Here is a 23,293-nt window from a genome sequence, read left to right as displayed (position 1 = left end):
TGTTATTGTGAAAATGATCTTGATTTGACGGTTGCTAAATCGAACTTTGATGTATGCACACTGACATGACTTCTCAGGAATATTTAATTAAGCTTCCCATTGGTGATAGTGAATTTTCTTTTGTTATTGAAACTATTGTATTTCCGTTTGAATTTAAGTTTAAATAGTTTATGCTGTTGTATTTTTCTTTAGTGTGTAACTGTAACCTTCTGTGATAGATGAAAAGGGTTGTTTAGCATTGCGAAAATTAATAGGTATATAGCACGTCTTACATACTGTTACAGTCAGCAATGTTGAATGTGCTGTGTGGGTGATAAGCAGAGGAAGATGGTTAACATTAAACTCAGTAATGAAATGGGCAAAGTTTAATGTTCATCGTGTGACAAGCATGGAACAAAAATGCTGAGTTGTAACACCAGTTTCACACATTTGTCTGTAAATTTTCCCGTTGATTATACAGCTGTATACAGACGAACGTATAGAACATTTTGCGCTCGTCACCAAACATACACTTACCAAATTTGATTGGCAAATTTTTTTTGCCAAATACCTTAAGTTCTTCTGAACATCTCTCAAATCAACTGGTACAGAAATTTTGCGCCCCATTTTCTCAATTCGGGTGAATGGGGCTTTTATAGAGTGTGTGCACAACGGCCATGTTGGAGAACTGAAATAATACAATGATTTTCCTTTGGGAAATATATTCTATTTTCATGCAAATATCTTCTATTGTTTTAGTCCTCTAACATGGCCGCCGTGCACACACTCTATTAAAAACTTACCATCCCACGACTGCTCTGTGTAACCTCCAAAAATATTGTTTCCACTCTTCACCACGGTTACAGTCGGCCCCTTATTGTCGCAGATGGAGTGAAATTTAGACTCTGCCCATCCGTCTCGAGAGGCACGGTAAAGCAGCACAAAGGAGGAGCCAGGTTGCTTCAGTTTCTCTTTCAGCCAAGTATTGACAAAGATTTTCTTCTGCTTCGACGTCAGGATTTTAGAATCACCAAATGATGGGGGGCAGATCACATCGACAATTCCACGAATCTGATAAAATTCAGCCTCCTCTAACAATTCTTCTCGAACTAATTCATCATCGGGGAGAAGGAGACGCCCTGAGCGCAGGTAATTCAGGATATACCGGAAGTGTGTTCCATCGCGATCAATGAAGTAAGATCCATCTTCAGCGGGCTTTGTGTCAAACCTTCCTGAAAACATGGCGTGCAGCATTGAACCTGGATCTTTTGTCAGCGTTTGAAGGCTCGTAGTGAAATGCTGACCACCCACGTTCAGCGTGACGGTCGAGGCAAAGTGGACATGTTCAAGTTTCTTTGCAACAGATTCAAAGGCTTCCTTTTCCTTGCGAACATCCACAGCCTGTTGCTTCATAATGTCGTAAGCTTTTTTCATAAAGCCAAGAGCCTCTTCCAGCGCCTCGTAGCTTGGAGCATCGATCTGTTTTTCGTCATCAGACATCTTGCAATTGCACAAAGAATTACAGCACACCTTCGAACTGACACCAGACACTCCGAGTCGGGTTGGCACTTCATTTAACTTTATTGTATTGTACCTCTTATTTATTCCATGGAAACCTCGTCCCCAGGGCTAATCAAATCCCCGTCCTCCATAGAACAGATTTCCTAATACAGGGAATAAAAATAAACAAGAACCTAGCTTTCAAAGGCTTTTAACTGAGCCATAGCCATCGCCCATGACTCAAGGAATCCTCCATTTACCCATCGCCATCCCATGATATAAAAGTCGCCGCTGTTTTATTTTCGAAGCTTGTTCGAAGCAATAAAGCAATCCCCCTGATAATACATGTCTTGGCAATGGTTAGGAAGAGACGACTCCACTTTCCTGCCTTCTGAACTTCAGTTAAATGTAATTTAAAATTTGTTTATATACCTGTAAATTCAATTGCGTCTGGTAGACTTCTGGTTGAAAAGCAAATTAAGACTTTAAACATAAAAGATCGAACAAACTGACTGACTAGCTAGTAGTTTCGAAAATCATAAGATGAGCCAGGTGACCAATTCTGGGACCGTGCAGGGTCCTTGCCTTACTACACCACTTTTTTTATGTGAACTGAAAAAATTAAAAGAGATTTGCGAAATTCCTTTCACTATACTGATAAGCCTTTACTGGAGTCTTGTTTAGAAAATCTGCTTATTGTGTATCAAACGTTCTTTTTTAGAATCTCCACCCCAAACCTCACGCCAGCAAATAACCTTAACCACTGATTTGCAAGCTACTAGGCCCAGGAAGATGAGATTGCTCAACAGATGATGAAAAATTCAACACTCAGTCGACACGTTGATAACCATATAAGTCATATAACAGAACCATTCCTGAACCAAGTTAGCCTGTGAACAGGCTCCCAAGTGGGGTATAGGGCGAAGACAAAAATCGAGCTCGTTCTTTCTTTCTCGCCCCATACCGCTCTCCGCTCGCCCGATTTTTCTTATACCCACTTGGGAGCCTGTTCACAAGCTAGAACCAAGTTAACTTGGTCTCTGAGAGACCGAAATCCATATAAAGCGGCCTACTTATCTAGAACAGACACCTCTATAATAAAGAGGTTCGCCTGTATGCCGCTATGCTTAACTAAAGTTATAAAATGCTTACAATACGTCGCGCTGGAAGAGCCTCACGAAAAGCGACATCTAGCACAAGTACTACGCTGGACAAAAAGGTTATTTTAAAATTTGACATTTCGGCACTTCCGATTCGAATTTTCTACACAACTAGCCCGAGCAAAACTTAATTATTTATTTCCAATTTTTACTTAGCTGTTTGCAGCCCCTGAAAAAGGTTAGTTTTGTCAGCTGTCCGATCAGCCGGCTGGCATTTGATTTTACGTTTTATTTAACAAAGATCCGGCTACACTTTTCTACTGTTCATGTACTGTTTGTACAAGCTAGGGAAAAGGCCCTGGGAACGAGGTTGAAGTTGCTCTTGCATTATTCAAGAGTTACCAAAACGTAAGTCCTCAACCCCGGGAAGGCCGATTGCGTCAAATTGCATATTCCCTGGGCACAGAAAATACTCAAATGCCCAGGTTATGCCTGCGGGGGATGGGGGGGGGGGGGGGGGGAGTTAAAGTTTCGAATTGATAGGACAATATGAGCAATAATAGCCCTTTTGATTTTTATTAAAGTCACAAGTTTTTCTTGATGTAGGATTTAGATTTTACAATTTTAATTAGTTTAAACGCTCTCTCAATGGTGGAACCACGCCCACCACATAGCCGACATCAGTCAGTACCTCATTAGAGTACTTTACACACCATTATTATGTTATAATTATAGTCTTTAAGAATGATGATCATTGTCTACTATACAGGCAGCATTAAATATCCAGGCGTAAGGTTTTTCCACATGACATTTTTCAATACAAAGCAAAACCTGGATTTGGAGTAGAGTTAAGCATTTTCTAGGCAACAAAATTATATTCAACAAGAAATATTGATGAGCAGATTATGAGCAGTCCTTTATTTTTCCTAGAACTGAGTGAGTGGATCTCGCCAGTACGCGCGAAAAATAATAATTACCTCGGCGCGTCGCATCTCCTCTCGCGCGCTCGTGTAGTTCGCACGCTTTACTATCTATATCCATAAGAAAAATAAGGAGGAAATGTTACCAAGAGAGGATACCTCATTCCAATGGATTGTCTCCTACGGATTTCAGTGATGTCTTTGCTGTTTTGCTTTTAGAATCCTTCTTCCTGTATTTCATTTGGACGTCCTCAATTTCAAGTGTAATACAGCACTTCATGTTTCCTTCTTAGAAATCAAGGGAAACTAAAAACCGACTGTCTGGACCTGTCTGTCTTTCTCAATAAGAACTCTAAATTTGATGACGCCCAGGGATATTAACGCAACTATGAATGATTGAACCGATTTCTCTGTGATGCAAGATAAAAGCTTTGCTAAAGCTCTGGCTACCTGTATTATAAATTCTTGAAAGGAACTGGTTTGCTGTTGCTGTCGGGTTCAAGCAATCGAAAAAAATGTTTTTAAGGCTTTTAAGCCATTCACAGTATTTGGTTACCCCGTACTTTAGGCTTTTCCCTCTACGCTGTTGAAGGCGTTCAGTTAGTGCGGAACGGCGAGAAGAAAACTGCTATGCGAGAGTTCACGTGTTTCTTTTGTTCTTGGTGGAACAATTGTCACGTGATCCAAAAGGATCACGTGATAATAAAGTGAGACGAAAAGCCGTGTTTTTCACAATTCATTTCGCTGATGAAGCTACTGTGATAGAAGCAAAAGCTCCGAATTTTAAAACTTTTTTCTCTGAAGAAAAAGATTTACACACCTTAGTTTACTTTTAACCAAATTTTAATTTTACTCCTTAAAAAAATGTACTTTAGATTTAGATTTAGCCTATTCTTGGTAAACAAACACTTCTATTTCATTCACTGTAAAGTTGTCGCTGGCAGTTAGAAATGTCGAAGGCGTTACATGTGGTGGACAATCATAGCTACTGTTTAAATATTTACTGCGGCTGTCTGAATTTGCATTTGATTCACTACTAATGTATAGGTCAGGTCCAGCTCCAAACGTTGGCCCACATCCACCGTCGCAGTAGATGGCCTTTTTGGATGAATTAGCCTTGAGTGGCAGTTTGGTTGGTCCTACATCAGAGGGGTTCACGAGGCTGAATATGAAAGACTCTGTGCAATGTTTGTAGATACTGCAATCTGAAATTACAAACAATATTAGTGTAAGAGATAAAACCATAACATTTAACGACGAACCCTCGTGTTTACCAGCAATTTAATTCCGAACACTCCTTTAACACTTTTTCCGACAGAAAGAGAGAGAGAGAGGTTCGCCAGGGAAAAAGAAAACAGGAAAAACTTATGAACATATAAAAGAAATAACGTAAACCGGGAACGAATAGAAAAGTACAAACAGAAATAAATCTTACCGAATGTTTGGTACTAGCAAGCGGAAAACACGTTGACAACTTGAACTGAAATTTACAACATCAACTGAAAGGACTGAGAAAACTAACAACTAAATTTCTTGCATTTGCATATACATATCTGTACTAATTAGTCCCTTAGGGATGCGAAATATCGAAAAACTCTAAGTACAAGTGAAAACACGGATGCGAAACAAACAAAGTTGTAAAAGAATGTCAAGCAGTTTAATAACTGTCCGCAACAATTAGCAAGTACCTTATTACATGACATTTTCGCGACATGTTTATTTCGCGATTTTGCGGAAATTTCCTATTTTGAATCACTTAATTCCGCATTTTCGAGTAAGACACCATTTATTTAACTTGTCCTAGAATCAAATAAAACGACTTCATCTAAAATAAAGTCAAAATTAACAAAAGATGCAGCGGCGGGTCTATATGATATGACAACAGTAACAACAAAGAAGTTCTCACGATGTCCACAAGAAGTTCATGCTTGTACGTGAATTATTGAGTCAACTGACCACAATAGCCATTAAAAAAGTCTCACAAGTCATTTGTGTATATGTCTTGATACGCAGTGGACTAGACAAAAAACAGTAGTGACGAGAAGGACCAAGACATTGGCTCAGAATAGATCAAAAAATATGATTTTCTAAACGTTGCAGTGGTAATAAACTCACTCATTTTTTCTTCATTATTGACATCATGTGAGTGACTAAATTTTCGCCTCATGTAATGTTCGCGACACTTTAATTTCGCGATTTTTTTTTTAATCGCGAAAATTTTATGTAATAAGGTATTATTCAGTGTACTATTCCTTTCTTTTCCTCTTCCTTTCATAACACACGAGACTTTCTATATGAAAGAGTTAAAAACGCAAAAATAGAGTCAGAGTTGTCAACCTCTGGACTCAATTCTTTTTTTCTTTTCCACCTACCCTCCATCGTCAACGGCACATTCACAACTTCTAAACCGAACGTTAGAGTCCGGTATTTATCTTCGCTTCACATTGAAGGTCATCCCGTTACCGACTGTACAGAAAAGCAACCTTACAAGGACTTTGCACTGCGCTACGTATTAGTTATGACTGACTACAGCAATCCTTTCGTACGGTAGTACGTTAATACCTTACGTCGGGTATCCCTAGGCTGCATAGCAAGCGTTTTCAATGGAGGTTTTGTGCGTTTTCGCTTTCCTGACCGTGCGGATATTGTTTTTTTGTTGTTGTTCTTGTCAATCCCTAATGCGTTCTTGGCGGGGGAATTTGAGGTGCCTGATTGACTTCAGGAGCACTGAATAAAATAGGGCTAAGCGGAAGAAAATCTGGTCTTGGAATCAATATCATCAAGCATTTGGACAATGGTAAATTTAGACTTGCCACAAGTCGACTTCAATCTTACATTACGGCGTCGAAAGTGAGCAACGAGCGATGCCAAAAAATTTCACCTGACTGGACTCCACGAAAACGGAATCTGAGAAAGTCTCAGTTGGTGAGTTAAACCGACCTAACTGCTGTAGCTCTACCATTGAGCTACAGGAAACTTGTAGGAGCTTGAGCCACGCCCAGATGGTCTCCTTTAGGGGTTAAATTCAAAATTTCCGACGAGCATCCCCGTCTGTTCCATATGGGATTCCCCCCCCCCCCCCCGGGGGAGCTTTATAGGCCAATAAACTAGGTTCAACAGACGTGCTCTTTGTCTGTTAATTGCTTCACAAAACTATTTCATCCTGTGAATAAAAAAGAGAAAAAAAATACAGGCATGGTGTATGAGCTTCGACGACAGATTATTGTTTATGTGCTAGGCAGGGATTTGTTCGCTAGAAATTTAACCAAAAAGATCACTGGAGCTATCTATACCTAAATTTAGACGCCTCACAAAAAATTAATTTTATATTCAGTGAAGTTTACGAAAAACTTACCATCCCACGACTTCTCCGTGTAATCTCCAAAAATATTATCTTCGCTCCTCACCACCGTTAGAGTTGGTCCCTTGTTGTCGCAGATGGAATGGAAGTAAGAGGAGTTCCACCCGTCTCGAGAGGCTCGGTAAAGCAGCACAAAAGTGGAGTGGCGGCGGGAAAACCGTTCCTTGAGCCAAGTGTTGACAAAGATTTGCTTCTGTTCATCTGACAGGATTTTAGAATTCAGAAAAGGTCGAGGGCAGAGCTCATCGATAATTCCTTGGACCTGATAGAACTCAGCTTCACTGAGTAACTCCCTTTGAACGATCTTGTCTTCTGGAACAACAAGCTCCCCCGTGCGAAGGTAGTTCAAAATGTACCGGAAGTGAGTTCCATCCCGATCAATGAAGTAAGATCCATCTTCAGCAGGTTTTGTATCAAATCTTCCTGAAAACATGGCGTGTAACACTGAACCTGGATCTTTTGTCAAGGTTTGAAGGCTCGTAGTGAAATGCTGACCACCCACGTTCAGCTTGATGGTTGACGCAAAGTGGACATGTTCAAGTTTCTTTGCAACAGAGTCAAAAGCATCCTTCTCCTTGCGAACATCCACGGCTTGCTGCTTCATAAGGTCGAATGCCCTTTTGATCAAGCCAACAGCTTCTTCCAGCACTTCAGAACTAGGTGTATCGATCTTTTCTTCAGCAATAGACATCTTGTACAAAGTCTTGTAGAAAGAGGCGAACGCAAAAACATTGAGTCAGTTTAATAATTCATTTAAAGTAATTATGGTGTGCCATTTTTGTGGAAGAACCACTGCTCAAGAAGAGCGAAGGCTCAATTTCCGCTTCTTCACCGCCATCTTGAAATTATATAAATATTTATTCTTTTTGTTCTATTTTATGCAGTGTGTTGCCTCTGGCAACCTGAATATCGTATTATGGCGGTCGTAAACTATCCAAACACACGGTTTTGAAAAGCCACTCTTTGTAGGAATAAAGTCGAAGAAACTACCTGATGTCATGACGATACGAGTGGAGCTTGACCAACTTCTCAACCTTGCTCTGGGTACGCCAGAGCTTGGAGCTGTGAACTTCAATATTCTTCATGGAGTACTGCGTGAGATTCTCAACCATCTAGGGATTGAAAAGAAAGGCAAGGACATTAACGATGAAGGGGACTTCAGGGCTGCATTTGCGCTGCTCAAGAACAGGCAAGAAAATGCACAAGAAGCGGGTACTGATGGATTGGACAGCTCGAAAGTGCCAACAGAGAAAGGCCCAACGGATAAAATACCTTTCTCTGCCGCTACGTTGTCTGCGCCTTCTCATGGTCATTTGGAATCCAAGGTAGCGACGATCGAGAAAAAGTTGGAGATTTTGGACGATTTGCCTAGTAACGGTGAAATTCTTCAACGCGCTAAGCAGAAAAAAGACGGCAGAACCCCGGTGGCGGATATGTGGCAATTTATAAACATTAATCGAAGGCTTGGAGCTACTGAAACTGGAATCGAAAAGGTAAGGGTCATTTTATAACTTGTGGTTTTACTATTAATCCACCTGACTGTGTTAAACCCAGCTGTAATTGGACATTTCAAATTCCCGAAGTACACTAATTTACTGTAAGTGGTCATTGTTTTGCTCTAACTGTTGGGACCGGCTTCAATTTCATGGTTTATGGTCATTTTCGCTTAGCTGTGTGATTTGCATATGAACTTTATGGTTGATTCATTCAACAAATATCTCGGCTTCATCCTTAGCCGCGAAAGTTTACATAACAAATTAAAGAAGCAAATGGAATGTTTTGATGTGAATGTACACTATGCGAAAGTGCAAATTTAACTGAGAAAGGACGTGAAATTAAAACTCTGCATGTGGCGGTATTAGTTCTAAGCCTACCAGTATTCTTGTCAAAGAATGCCTGTTAATGCGGAGGAAATTTTCAAGTTCCTGTAACAACTGTTTCTTTGACAATGGATCTATTTTAGCTTTGTGCTTGTATTTCCACATTTTAAGAACATGTTATGTGTGGTATGTGTCAGAGAAGGATATGAAATCAATATAAACATGGATTTAGTCAACATTTGCCACCATAAGGATAAGGGGGGCTAGTTTATAAGCAACTGTGGTGCTGTGTCGGTGGAGAGTGGAAAAAAATGTTTAGTTTTATCAGCAGAGTTGATAAGTAATTTGGCCACTGTAAAGAAGATTGGAGTGATGATGTTTCAGGCATTAGCACTTTGCAAGAGCGAAGCGATTTGCCTACAAAGTTGATAACCAAACATATACCACCATAGCCATCTTAATTAATATTTTTACCCAGCTGAACTTATTTTTTTTATTTGTACGACGACCAGGCAGAAGTTTCAAATCAAGTGTAATTTGGCTTATTGTATTGCAAGTCGCACCCCCAGTGCCAGCTGTTGAGTCGAATTGGCCTTTGATTGGTTGCTTTGTTAGTCGGTTAGATTACAGTCTAGAGGCTGTCACTACAGGAATGATTAAATGACAGAAGAATTTCTATAATTTGACAAAAGAGTGGATTGAATTGAAATGCATGAAATTCATATTCATGTATTTGAACTGCAGATGAAAAAATATTATTAATGAATGAAACGCCATAATAATTATTGCAGTTATATATGCAACTTGAACAAGTCATATATTTAAAATACAATTTCAGGTTTTTCACTTCCATCTCTCCGCCATTATAAATTAGGTATATTTTTGTGAATTTACAAAATGACCATCTTCCAGTAGGCATGATAGTTCAGTTGGTAGAGTACTGTGCCGGCCTTGTAGAGGTCAAGGGGTTGGACCCTGTTGAAGCCTAAATTACTTTTAGGGTTTATTTTTGCAGCTGCTTAAGTTGTGTACATAACTGCAATGGTTTTTCAATTACTGTATTAAAGTGTATATGACACAAAATCTTTTATTGGCTTATTAGGAAGAGCTTTCAAAATGATAAAGAATGGCATTTATTTTATTGCGATAGCATTCTTGGTTGCCGAGTTATTCAAGATTTAGGTTTATGCAAATTAGACAACTTGTGACGTCACAAGACTGACACAAAATGAAGGGAAATCACAAAATTTGGAATATCTATGCAAATACTACATCTACAGGGTTGAAATTTTGCAGGGTTGATATGCTGACAGAACTACACATTGTGATAGACTGGCTATGATGTCACCATAGCAACGTACTCATTACCAGACCTCTACCTTCCCAAAATGACAAATGCCTTTAGTTATTTATTGCTCCACAGTCAAACATAATTTCTTATACTTGTGCTGCGTAATGTCCATATTCCCTGACACCCACTGAATAAACATCAAGAGCAAAAAGCGCTTCTTGGGAAGGGAAACTCTGATTTTATCCTTTGGATGGTGAGGGCCTGGAGCCCATTGTGTTGCCATGGAAATGTCATAGTGGATCATATCATGAAACTTTGTGATGAGTATAACAACTCTACAAAGTTTCAGTTCTATACAGAAAAAGGCTTAAGAGATATTCCATTTTTTGTGATTTCCCTTCATTTTGTGTCAGTCTTGTGACGTCACATAAGCCTAAATCTTGAATAACTCGGCAACCAAGAATGCTATCGCAATAAAATAAATGCCATTTTTCATCATTTTGAAAGCTCTTCCTAATAAGCTAATAAAAGATTTTGTGTCATATACACTTTAAAATATTCCACACAAATTGCTATTTACACATTAAAAGTCTATATAAAAAGAGCTATTAAAAACCTACTTACAATTTATTTTGATTAAAAAAAGAGACTATTTTCAAGCACAATTTCAGTAATAATTTTTTTTTAAATATTCAATTGTGAAAAGAGCATAATGTTTTTGTAAAGAAAAAGAAAAAAACAAATGTCATAAAGTTTAAAAAAAAAATGAAATTCGGCATTTTAAAATCAGCTCCACTTGATTAAAAGAAAAAAAAATAAACAAAATACGCATCTCTCAAATGGCCCCATCTGCAGTTTCAATGTCAATGTCCGTGTTCTTGATGTCACGTTGAATTCTTCGTAATGTCCTAGAAACTCTAAGACAAGCGAGTGCTTGTGAATGAAATTCGGCTTCTGATCCATGACATGGTTTTGGCATATTGCTCCCCTTTCTTGGTAGCAATTAGCTCTGCTGTAAATGTAGGTGTAAATGTTCTCATGCTCAAGGTGTAAATGTTCCATGCTAAATTAAAATAATAATAACAATAATAAACCACAACAGTTGCATTGTAATTATTACAATGCAACTGTTGTGGTGTATTATAAGGTTTTTTTTTAATGTAAACTTGACAGTGTGAGCCGACAACAACTGGGCTTAATATTTGTTTTTGGCTCAATCTGTTAAGTTTGGAAAGATGCGCACTTGCACTGATTGGGGATTGGGTGTAGAACTTTAAACGAGGAAGAGATATGGAATTTAAGGGATGGAACTGACAGAGAAAAGAAGCAACATTTTTTGTGATCTGTGGTAGAAAGCAATAGAAAAAAAATGTGGTTTGCAAAAGGGAAAATGACAGAACTGTCTCTTTTAAAAGGGAAAAGAAAGGGGATTTAGAGAGGGTTAATGCAAATTGCAAAGTGCAATGTTCAAACTTAGCCTGCTGTCACAATTCAATGGGTCACTGGAGAATGACACCTTGGTAATATAATAAGTCAGCTTGATTAATACATGTATTATATTTTTAGCTAACAAGTCTTCTGGACACAATGATGAAGGAAGTTGGCGACATTAAGGAAGCCGCAGAGGATATAAATGAATTAAAGAATAAATTATCAGAGGTATGACTCAGGTTTATGGTCACTGGAGAATGGCACTCCAGAAATACATAATATTATCAGTAACAACAAATAATGCAACAAGTTTTACTCTACTTTGTGAATAGTAATTAATTTCACTTTTTAGTCAAGCTTGCTTGCTCACCCTTAGGTGAATTGATTTGAAGCTGTTCTTACAGCTGTATATTTCTCAATCATTCATCCCACCTTGGTCTATTTGGTATTACAATGTATGCTGGTAAATTCACTGAAAATGTAATTAAAGACTGCCAATTGCACAAGCAGCTCCAAGAAGGTGTCAGAGATATGCAGCTTTCTGAAAAGGTTTTATGAGCTTTTATTAATTAGGTGAAAGGCAGAACAAAGTACATACATGTCGCAGATTGAGTCTACAGTAGATAGGTGTCAGATCACTGCAGCTAGTATCTCTCTTCAAACAAAACCACAAGTGTCTTGATGAGATATATAAACAGGTCCACTAATAACTTTGAATTAAGAAGATTGATGGCAATATTCTCCGTAAAGAGGGTAGGGATGGATGGATGATGATGATGACGATGTGACCTTTTTTGTGTGTTTTGCCTGTAGCTGGAGAAGCTAAATGCACGTCTCAGTGAGAGAATTACAGCATTGGAAAGTAATGGTGAGAACTCATTTTTTTTAAAATTTCTGCATGTAGCTTTTTCGTGAGTTTAGATACAAGGAGTAGAAATGAATGAACAATGTTGCGGTATCAGTTAAGGAACAGCATATGCTCACTTTATTCTCCCTTCATGCTCCATGTTAGTTGATACTGTGTCTTTAATTTCAGTATGGACCTTTGTTGAGTTAAAACTGAGATACCTGCTGAAAATTACCTTGCGCAATATTTTACTCAATACATATATTTAGTTGTGGTATATTATAAATTATATAAAATAGTTAGGGGCTTATTAAAAGTTGATGTATGCTATTGAAAACCTTAATAAAATTACTATGCAATTTAGAGGAAATGTTAAATGCTAACAAAAACAGATACAAAAAAGTATAAATACTTACCAGTTTTGATGCTTATTGTATCTTGTAGACAATTCTCAGGAGAAAAAGAAAATGGAAGATTTGCTTAAGGAGCTGGTAAGATGAATTTTATTGGCAACAGCATTTTGAGCAAATAATTATTAGAGCCACTGAATTCTTCATTTCATTGTTAACATTTATGGCAATTATGTTTGAATTGCTTTTACAGAGTTAATAACCAACACAAATACATACATGTATAATTGGAATGCAGGAATTACAGCCTCTTAGCCCCTCCCCCTCCCCTTCTTTCCTTGGTACTGGCCCCTGGGGGTGGGGGGGGGGGAGATACTCCGGATTTCAAGTGATGGGGATGATCAAATGGGGGCAAAAATCAAAACCCAAAAAAATGCCTGGACCAAATAAACAGTCGCAAAACGAGCTTGGCTGTACTTTATATCTGAGCTGATTTTCAAAAAGGTGGCTACAGAAATTGAGCACATTTTGAGACTTTCTAAGCTGAAGGAATATGCTAGTCATTAACAATACTCCAGTTACGGTTCATCACAAGAAAGTAAGGTCAGGAAATACTATGAAAGAGAAAAGAGGGGCTTTTCTTTGGAATTAGACGTGACATTGACACCTGAGTGAAATGAGACATGACCTGTGATCCGACTAAACAAGTGTGACACTTGGTAATTATTAACGGCGCCAACACATCTTAAATCTCAACCAAAACCCGGTCTTTAAGCGCTCAAGACTAGCCTTCCACAAAAGAATCGGCTTAATCGGGGCAAGACAGCGTTTTAAATTGATTTTCCGTGTTAATTATAAGTTCAAGACGTAATGAGAATCAAGCCGAACGAACATCTGGAAATTATTTATGACATTGAGTCCGGAAATTCGACCAAAACCGCACTTCTCGACTAATCATTCACTAGCCTAACAACGCTACAGTTATAACGGCGAAAAATAGTAGAATAGCTTTTCAAACTCACGCTTCTTGAAGAGAAAATCCTTGCCCATTCTTGCTAGTGTTTTCCATATCAGCTTAAGACCCGGATGTTGAAATCAACATTTGAAAAGGGAAGGGTTAGCGCCCTTTTCCACCACAAAAATATACTAAGTCTTTGGCTGGGTGAAAAATTCGCAAAAATTTCACGTTGCCCGAATAGAACTCATCCCTAAGACCTACTTTTTAGAGCCAAAGACTGTCACCTCCTCAAGCAAAGCCCACAATATACAAGCCTTTAATAGTCCAAGCCCGAGAAACTGAAAATTCCGGTTTAGCTTAAAGAGGACTACTGGTAGCAAGCATATTAGACGAGGCAGGAACTGCACTCGTAAGACTTTTTCCCTCATTAGACTTAATGATGTCCTCAGGAAAACTTTGCTTCAGGAAGCCAAACGAAACGCTAGGTCTAATGACTTACTTCTGATCTCAGAGCGCGCGCCGAATTCAAAGCCAAATCGTTGCGCGGTTAGAAGACGTTTGAGAGAGAGTGGGGCTAGGTTAGCAAATCAGGGAGGGAGGGGGGGGGGGCAGGAGAAAAATATTTTGGTTTTATAAATATATTTGCTAATGACCATTGTAATCTATTGAGTTACTGATGTGAAATGCAATAAGAAATGCTGAAAAAAATAAATTAAAAAATAAATAAATATCTTAAGAAAAGGTAACAAAAACGTCAATTTCTGTAGCCACCTTCTGGAAAATCAGCTGAGATATAATTTCAACGTTTAGAACCCTCCTGCCACAAAATTTTACGAATACGATGCCTGGATCTAAAGTGCCCAGAATTGTACATGTAAAAAGTTGTAAATTTCAAAGGGAACAATGACTAAAGTTACACTGTATGGGCTACTACCAGTTAATACAAAAAAGTTTTTTGAAAAATAGAACTGTCAAAGGGGTGCTTTTTGAGAAAATTGTCCTCTTGAACGTATTCTCAGGACACGATCAATTGCAGTCTGGTTAATAATCAGGTGGCCTTAATTTTTGTTTCAGGAAAATCTCAAGAAACAAGTTGATGAGCTTCCCACCAAAGATGACCTTAATAATCTGGACATTTATGTCAAATGGCCACAACTTGAGGAGGCTTTGAATGCTAGAAGAAGTCGCGCTCCATCTGCAAAGTCAAGAGCTTCCACTCCCAAAGCAAGGACTCCCACCCCTCCCCCACCGAGGACACCAAGTCCTCCCCACCCCTCCCAAGAAGCACTTGAAGCATTGAGACAAATTGGTGAACTAATGGATAAACATGAGGTGTTAGTTGAACAAGTGGATGCTTTAGAGGTGCGTCAAGAATTGTGACAACAACATGGCCCTTGTAAATTAAGAATCTATTATGTAAATAACTAACAATTATTGGACGAGGTTGAGCAAAATATTGTGATTTGTCAGTGGTGAGCAGATCAATTATTATTAGCTGAAGCCAAAGACTGAGGCAAATAATTGATCTGCGAGACACTGACAAATCATGATATTTTGCAATAACCGAGTTCAATAATTGTTTTATCATTCGATCGCTGAGTTTTTTTTTCAGAATGATATTATTTTCGGTAAGCAGTAAGCGCTAACACAAGAGTGTGGTTTCAATTACGTATGAGCAGAATATTATTTGTAGCAAAAAACAGTTAATGGACAGTATTATGCATGAGCAGACCATTATTTGTAGGTAGTTATTTGCAGGCTGCATGGTTTTCTCTCGGCCAATGAAAAGGTGGAAAAAATGCATCAAATGATAATTTATTATTTTTCCTTAGGTGCTTAGAGAAACACTATCAAAATTTAGATAATGGCTGATAACTATAACTCAGAATGTTTTATAATGTTGATCAGGGAATGGGATTAACTACAGATGTTAGTTGTTAGTTTGTAAATTGCATCTTGTGCAATGTTAAGTAGCAAATGATGATGAAAATGCATGTGTATCATGTGTATATGCAAAAAATTTAATTAATCAGTGTATCAGGCTTCCAGAAAAATAAAATGTGATCTATGAGTAATCATAATATAGGGTCCAGTTTTCATCCATAAATGAATCAATACTTGTAGCTATTGTTCAATTTACTGGTATAAATTAAAATAATTGAAGGTAAATTTTTGGGCTTAAAATCCGAACTGCTTCAAATCACCTTACTTTTGGCGTACAGACTGGATAATATACGGTGTAGTTCCGCATTTATTTTTTACCTAAAGGAAATTCAAAGAATTCAGCACTTTTTTGTGATAAACCGAAGCTGCTCTTCAAAGGGGATTGAAGTATTAATATATTAAATACATGTATTACTATAATTTGTCTGTTCTAGGAAAAGCAAAAGAAATCAAACATTGACTCCTCATTTTTGTGAATTGCAGGGGTTAAGGAAAAGTAAGAAAATTTTTAGACCTTGTGGTCAAATTTGAAAATTATGTGGAACTTTGTTTTTCAAGTGATATCCATCCAGTCAGTACAGTGTATGCCGAGAGGATAAATTCAGAGCAATATATCAAAGCAAAAAATACACCTTCCATACCTTCAATAATATTATTGTTAATAATAGTAACTTTTGAGTTTGCCACTTGTTCACAGGAAATGATGCCCAAGAAAGCTAACCTTGAAGATTTGGAGGAACTGAGAAAGAGACCTGGTAAGACGAGGAATTCTTAACTAGTGTGGTTTAAATGCTGATCTATCCTATGTATTAATTTGGTTGATCTTCTATGAACATTTTTACAAATTTTCATTCCAGATTGACAAAGTATCTAGCATATAAACTTCTTCTCATATGCCAAAATGTTGCATACTATAAAAATCCTATAATTTTGAAGTATTTTACCCATATTTAAGGCCATATAGATATGACATTTGAGAAATGGGCTCCTTAATAGAGATGACGTACTTCTGTAATTAATAAGTTTTGTTGTCTGTTGACCTCCTTGTTTTGTTATTTATTTATTTTTTTAGATGTTCCAGATGACATTCTTGAACAGCTTAAGCGGTTAAAAGATGGACTTGATGCAATAAATAAATGGAAAGACGAGGTAACATATCAACTTAAGTCGTGGCACCAAAAATGATTATCTTGATTATAAAACTGTTTGATTCCATTCTCTAGTTGTAGTGGTCATGCCTGGGAACATTGCACTTTATACATACAATTTTTCAAATGATGGATCAGTCAGAATTAACTCTGCAGTGTATGTTAAAGTGCTAAAGTGAACCCTTGAATTTCCCACAGAGTGTTAGCCCTAGTAAGGAAATGGGAGGTCGTACAAGGCAAAGAAAAAATCTCTGACCTCGGCGGGAATGTGCTAGCCGCACAACATTCATTCATAGCTTAAAGTGGTTAAAAGATGGACTGAGCAGTTAAAAGATGGATTTAAGCATCATAAAATTTTTCAACTGGCCTTGAAACAATTCTCATAGTATTTTTCAGACCCATTTCTGTGATTTACTACAAAAGCTAAAATTAATGTTTTTTTTATAGTGCATAAATTAACCACTAGTCAAGTAGCTAAAATTTGCTGTCACAAAGTTATATAAATATTTAAAAAATTGCTCAAATCAATTCAAACAACAACAACAAAAATCAATAACAGGCTTCTTTTTCTACCCATTACATAATGCTCATATATTTAAGTTAAATGCATCAGGTGATTGCATGTTTAAATTATTATTTTAAAATGTTAATTCACTCTTCTTTTTGCCAAGTTAAAGTTAACAGTTTGCTTATATAAATTAGGTCCAAACCTGACTTTTGTTTTCAGCATTTAACAGCATCTTCTAAAACTGTTACTTGTTTTGATGTAAATTTCTAGTCTTCAAAGTCCCCTTCACTCAATTTATTAAATTATTTCTCATTGTTGCAAAAGTTAATATGTAGGTCTAGAAGAAGTCAATTATTTCAAACAATTAATGGATTTAGAGAGAAAAAGGAAATAAATAAAGTGAAATATGAAACCTTATAAATAAAGGTTTGGTTATACATAGACAAGTAAAAATAAACGATAAAACCGAACAATGTTTCGGGGTCGTCATGACGCCATTATCAAGTTCGAAGTGATAGAAATAAATGAAGTCAATGTCAGAAATAGTTCACCAAAAAATTAACATAATGTCTGAATATATAATGTCACGTAAATAGTTTAGCTTGAATTTAATCTGAAACAGAAAGATAATTATAACTTAAATCACTGAATGTAGTTGATTTAATATTATACTGTTTATACTGTACATTGTTAACAAACCTTGAAGAAAACCATTCCTGCTGACCTTGAAGCCCAGCTATCATCGCTGAGGGATGGATTATTGTTACTCAACAATCACAAGCAACAGGTACATGATTTGATTACATGCTGATCTAATTTCATAAAATTAAAGTGTGCTAGGTATAAAACTAATTTAAAACTACTGCAAGTAAATGAGGAATTCAAAGCATTAACATGTAAATGGCTGAATAAGTTGGAGACATGTCTGGGCCACTTTGAAACAACTTGATGTTTTTAAGAGAAGTCCCATAAGATTATTTAACAGTGGTTTCATTGATACTTTTGAGCAGGAGGGTAAAATGGATTTTACAGGCGGGAAAAATCACTGCACATCGTTACACACAAAGGAATTAGTCAACAAGAAGTGAAGTGATACAGAATGATGATGACAGTTTGTAAATTGCCTTGGCTCACAGCTCTCAATGAAACTTCTAATTCTTCTTGTGAAAGCTTGTCTTGGTCATTAACATGTTGATTATCAACTAATATGTTTCAGGTCTTAACTTTTTTTGAACTCCCATGACAATAATTGAATGCTACAATGTAGCTATTAAAATAATCATCAAATTATTCAGAGTTTGCTCTTATTTTCATTCAAATTATAAGCAAATTGTAATATGATTGTGATAATCATTATCATTTAAAATGGCACATGTAATTATTAATATTGATAAGTTAAACAAGCAAAAAGCTAATTCTTACTAAAGATGGTTAAAAAATTGACAATTGTTAAGGAATTTTCATCTACCTGGGAATCTAAACAATTTCAGTAACTCTACAGACCCTTGGTGATGAGTGTAACTCTTTATTGCGTTCGGGGTTTTAAATAACAAAGTTAATTTTAATGATTTAAAACATTAAACTTTTTGAGATTGAAAGTATTGGAGAGCAACTACAAAGCCTGAAGAAAGTTTCTGATATGCTGAGCTACCACAATGAAAAGGTAAACACATATTCCTTACAATTAAATTTTGTTATTTTTCGTTGATAGCTCTTCAAAATCTTCCATTTGTGTTGTGCTTAATCTTTAACCAAAGATAAACATCTAAAAGGAAAGCTTTTTAGAACAGAATACTTAGTAACAAAGTTACACAGTCAAAGTTAGCTTGGTGTGAAAATATTTTGTTTGGCATGAGAGAAATAGGGCTTAACATATTCCATCACATTATTTCCGTTGCGCATATGCCACACATTGACATTCCAAACCCAGCAGTATGCAGGATGTTTGTCATATGAACCTAGTGTAATGGCCTTAGCTCCCAGGAGTCTCCTGTAGCCAGTGGTAGAGCATCCGAACTAGTAATTGGAAGGTCTTAGGTTTGACTGCTGATAGGAGCACTCGGATTTTTTTCCAAGTATGCCTGTGTCATTGACCTGATTAATACATCATTCTCAGAGAAATAGTTGTTTGCCAAAATTTATTTTGAAAGCGAAATATATGAAATTCATACTCTTGAACTACTGAAGAAAGAATGAATAACTGAATGATCATCTCAGTTATGTACCCAACTTAAGCAGTTGCGAAAAGACAACCTGAAAAAATTACAGACTTGAACCGTTCAACCCTGAATTTTTTTTCAAGCTTTCTTTTCACAACTTGAGTTGCGTACATAACTGTGGTGGTCATTCACTTATTCAAACTCTATTTTATTTAAAAATTCTAATAATGTCAAACACATTCACTCCTTTCCCTTCACTTTACTTTAGAGGGTTGGGGGGCTAGCTGTGTTCAGCAGGTACCATAACTCAAAACATGGAATGATCAAGATAGGACCTGAACAACCTTTGAAATGTAACCTAATCCTCTACGATAAACTTAATTCTGATCTTAACCCTAACTTAACCTAATTAATTTTCAAATTCATGTGAAACATTTCACGTAAGCATTTAAGTAACATCGCGGTTAAAGTCCAAAAGCGACCGCTTACGAAACTGTGATTTCACAACTTGATCTAACACAACCGTAACTTAACCTTAACCTCTTCTAGCTCTTTACAGCTTACTGGAACATGCAGCTTGTTTGTTAAATACCCTTGCAGCTATCATGTACATTAATGCACCGAGTTGTATCTGTGTTGCATTGCATTAAACGTAATATGCCATTGAATATTTCAAGCTTCAAATGATTCCTGATGATCTACTGGATCAACTTAATAAGCTAAAGTACTTGGAAAGAACAACCAGTCAGATTAAAGAGTTTACAGATCAGGTAATTGTCATTAGTTCCCTTAAAAAATTAAATTGCACCACGTTAAGGAAAACTGATCATTTTATCACTGTAAATTACCAACATAAAAATATACTATTCTGCATTAAAACAAGATAATATTCTCTTTAAATTGAATTACCTATTAGTAAGTCCACCGCCTAAAACTTGACATAGTTTGTTGAGGTGTCAAGCAACCTATGTGAATTTGATCCAAGACCTTTTGTAAAAAATGCCAGCTTGCATTTTTAATATCGTCAGGCCTGTCTGGACAATAAAAAAAAGTATTCCATTTTTTGTGTTATGAGAATCTACTGTAATTTAATTTTCATGAAGAGCGTTAAGTTGTAGTGTGACAAACTTTCTTGCTTTCTGTAACACTGACAAGAGAATTATGGGTAAACCATATAAAACCAATCATGAGGGAATTTGAAAAATAGCTAGGAGTCAAACTTTTGGTTCTAAGATTCCCTTATTAGCTAGTATTAAACAGGCTACAAACATAAAAAGAGATAAATTTTAAGCTTGCTTGCAGTCCTCAGAATATGTTTATAGCAGGATAACTTCTGTGAGATGAATAACACAGGCGAAAGGTTTGGACAATTTTAAAGTTATTTACGGTGAATCAAAACTGATCAGTTCCATTCCATAACATTTTAAAGTTGCCGTCAAGGCTTCAGCGAACTGAAGATCGATTAAAGGAAGACATAGAGCGCGAGGTCAGAACATTAAGGGACGGCCTCCGTCTTCTCAGCAACCAGCTGGATAAGGTTGGTGTTTTAAACTCTCTTGCACGGATTGATTTACAGTGCGGACACTCGAACCGTGAACAGTCAAGGCTTTTCTTCGCGTTTTTTTTCAAACGCTTTCCAATCAGAAACTCCCTTGAAAACAATGAATCCGACCTTTTTTTAACAACATTGAATCAGAAAAAAAGATGTAAAGTTCTTAGCGAGTGATAAATTGTCTTTAGTCTGTTTATATTGCAGAGAGAGAAAAAGTCCTAAAAAGCCTTAGCCGTTCACGGTTCGAGTGTCCGCACTGTAAAAATAATATATACATTATATATTTATATTTAAAATTAAAAAAAAAACGTTTATCGTTATAGTAATTAAAACGATTGTTGGTTAAAATTCGCATATAAAAAGCAACATCACGTCTGAGTTAAGAAAAACTTATGTTTGTTTTTTACCGTATTCATTTATGTTTGAACATAAATCTACTGAATGCGGAAGGTGCAATGAGGCAAAACTATTAATAAACAAAACCCAGAGGCATTCTTTCAATTAAACTGAAACATTTTGAGAAGCAATATTGGCGTTTATAACATTTATTTAAAATTTACAAAGTTCATTTCCTTTTTCCCTCATTTTAAAATAGGTAAAATATGTCACTGTGGACTAAATTAAATCATTTAAATCCCTTTCTTTAAATCTGGTTGAAGTTAACCTTAATATTTACTATTAAAGTACAAGAAGATGATGGAAGCGATTCCACATTCTCCACCTTCAAATGCTGGGAAAATAAAGGTAAAAGAATAAAGTAAACTATAAAGTGTAAAGTATAATAATTATAACTTACATGTAAACACCAACATGTACAGTGTAAAACTCTTGATGCAATGCATTAAATACACTGGAAGCCCGCCACCTCCTTATTACAAATGAATGATAGGTGTTTTAAAAATCTGGTAAAAAAGAGAGCCTAGTGTAGAGACATGCACCCAATTTAATCCATACTAAATTTTGGTGTATGGAAAAACTTATCTTGACAGTTATTTAACGGACGTGAACGTGGATGGAAGTTAAATATATGAACTTCATAACGGAAGTTTTATGGCACTTACAGAACTAAACATTTTACAATGATACTAGTAACTAATAAAATGTTTCAAAAAAGACAGACCTAAAATCATTCAAAGATCATTCAAAGATATAAACTAAATAGAACCTAAATCATGCATTGCCAGGAACAGGCGCTATAATACTGAATTTAAATCTGTTTTAAAGTCTCTTACTCTGCCTCTTCGTGAGGAATGGGACGTCAATGAAACAAATGCATGGAGTCTCAATCTGAACTGCTGACATATTTTTCTCGCCAATTTGTACTTCTCCACGTTACCCTCCACCTACCCCCAGCGCATGCGTGAGAAATCTAAAAATACAAAACAAAACAAAACAAAACAAAAAAAGTCGCACAGGGGACCCAGCAATACCAGCTGCTGATACTTGCCTCAGGATATAGCTGACAATTCCATGGCCATCTTGCTTTTTATTTAAAAAAAAAAAAAACTGACGTTGGAAATTTCCATGGCCATTTTGCGTTTGCCACAAAGAATGACGTGAGAAATTTCCACGGCCAAAAAAGGCAAATGTTCATTTTGTTTTTGTCGGCGGAAGGCAACATATTCCGAAAAGGTCATTTTTCGCAATGTCTTGCAAAACAAAGCGAAACTTTGCTTGAGGTAGCTCCCATCTGTCTCAATGCCATGATCCCATGAGCACGGTCAGCTGATACCTACAAGGATTTGGGCTCGCAATAGAGAGGTTTTTCAACATCTGTTGTGAATTAGAATGAACTTTTGCTGGGACTTAAACAAGAAGTTTAACTGTAGAAGGGCAAGCTCCTCCTTCATATCACATCTTTCAAGGTGTAAAACGCAGATGTAGACAACGTTCAGTCGCGGTACGTTGTTGACTCAAGCATTCTTTGAAAAAATATACCTCAAAATCTCATCATTGTAATATGAGACATGGGTTTCTAATTTGCTGACAATGTAACAGTGTTTATTCCGAAAACTAAGCCAATATTATCAATACTGAATGGTCTCAGAAAATATGCAAGTTGTTTTTCTGTTGTATACACTCTGATGTTTGATTGACAACTGAAGGTGAGACTAGTCAGGCCACGCCCCTTTAATACCGGAATTTCCGGTCCGTAATATTGGGGTGCATGCAAGGTGATATTTGTCTTTAACGCCTCTGAAAGAATGGCGATTCGGAGTGATTCAATGAACTGTTGCGTTGTAGGACGTTGGAGCACTGAACGCGTTGAGAAGCATGCTAACGGAACTGCAAGGAGAACAAGAAAGACTTAGTAACACAACAAAGGAACTGATTGAAGAACACAACAGGAAACAGAAACATATTGATGTGAGTTCACTGTTTCATGCGCATAACCAGCTACAGTTGTAAACTAGCGCTTCGAGTA

The 23,293-nt window shown here is 36.8% G+C and overlaps 3 protein-coding genes across 5 annotated transcripts in view; 1 reads left to right on the top strand and 2 right to left on the bottom strand.

Annotated features, from left to right (window-relative positions):
* LOC146482535 (uncharacterized) overlaps window positions 1-1,584 on the bottom strand; it is an 8,675-nt gene extending 7,091 nt beyond the window's left edge. Inside the window, exon 1 of the mRNA XM_085107030.1 lies at window positions 783-1,584. Within this exon, the coding sequence (XP_084963156.1) occupies window positions 783-1,479 (697 nt within the window). The 5' untranslated portion in view covers window positions 1,480-1,584. The remainder of the gene's footprint in view (window positions 1-782) is intronic.
* Window positions 1,585-3,000: 1,416 nt separating this feature from the next.
* Window positions 3,001-7,581, bottom strand: LOC146482534 (uncharacterized). The gene is made up of 2 exons (XM_085107031.1): window positions 6,855-7,581; window positions 3,001-4,704 (listed from the first exon to the last, which is right to left on the bottom strand). The coding sequence occupies exons 1-2, from the start codon at window positions 7,549-7,551 to the stop codon at window positions 4,388-4,390; spliced, it is 1,014 nt and encodes a 337-aa protein (XP_084963157.1). The 5' UTR covers window positions 7,552-7,581; the 3' UTR covers window positions 3,001-4,387.
* Window positions 7,582-7,643: 62 nt separating this feature from the next.
* The window catches only part of LOC146482533 (uncharacterized), a 23,973-nt gene continuing 8,323 nt past the window's right edge, over window positions 7,644-23,293 (top strand). Inside the window, exons 1-13 of one of the 3 annotated variants that reach the window (XM_085107011.1) lie at window positions 7,644-8,353; window positions 11,538-11,630; window positions 12,216-12,270; window positions 12,694-12,740; window positions 14,632-14,919; window positions 16,199-16,256; window positions 16,574-16,650; window positions 17,864-17,944; window positions 18,749-18,820; window positions 19,994-20,086; window positions 20,746-20,853; window positions 21,553-21,612; window positions 23,113-23,235. In XM_085107011.1, the coding sequence (XP_084963137.1) occupies window positions 7,859-8,353; window positions 11,538-11,630; window positions 12,216-12,270; window positions 12,694-12,740; window positions 14,632-14,919; window positions 16,199-16,256; window positions 16,574-16,650; window positions 17,864-17,944; window positions 18,749-18,820; window positions 19,994-20,086; window positions 20,746-20,853; window positions 21,553-21,612; window positions 23,113-23,235 (1,650 nt within the window). In that variant the 5' untranslated portion in view covers window positions 7,644-7,858. The remainder of the gene's footprint in view (window positions 8,354-11,537; window positions 11,631-12,215; window positions 12,271-12,693; window positions 12,741-14,631; window positions 14,920-16,198; window positions 16,257-16,573; window positions 16,651-17,863; window positions 17,945-18,748; window positions 18,821-19,993; window positions 20,087-20,745; window positions 20,854-21,552; window positions 21,613-23,112; window positions 23,236-23,293) is intronic. The other 2 variants (XM_085107012.1, XM_085107013.1) reach the window with 2 other exon arrangements.

This window comes from Pavona decussata, unplaced genomic scaffold (assembly GCF_977016875.1).
Source record: "Pavona decussata unplaced genomic scaffold, jaPavDecu1.1 SCAFFOLD_45, whole genome shotgun sequence".
NCBI classification, from domain to species: Eukaryota; Metazoa; Cnidaria; class Anthozoa; order Scleractinia; family Agariciidae; genus Pavona; species Pavona decussata.
The sequence above is the reverse complement of the archived record's forward strand: the minus strand, read 5'-3'. Positions and strand labels throughout refer to the sequence as shown.

Coding starts and splice junctions, on each gene's coding strand:
- LOC146482534 (XM_085107031.1), bottom strand. CDS start 7,551: ATGTCTATTGCTGAAGAAAAGATCGATACACCTAGTTCTGAAGTGCTG. Junction 4,705..6,854: donor CACGGAGAAGTCGTGGGATG/GTAAGTTTTTCG, acceptor TTGTAATTTCAG/ATTGCAGTATCTACAAACAT.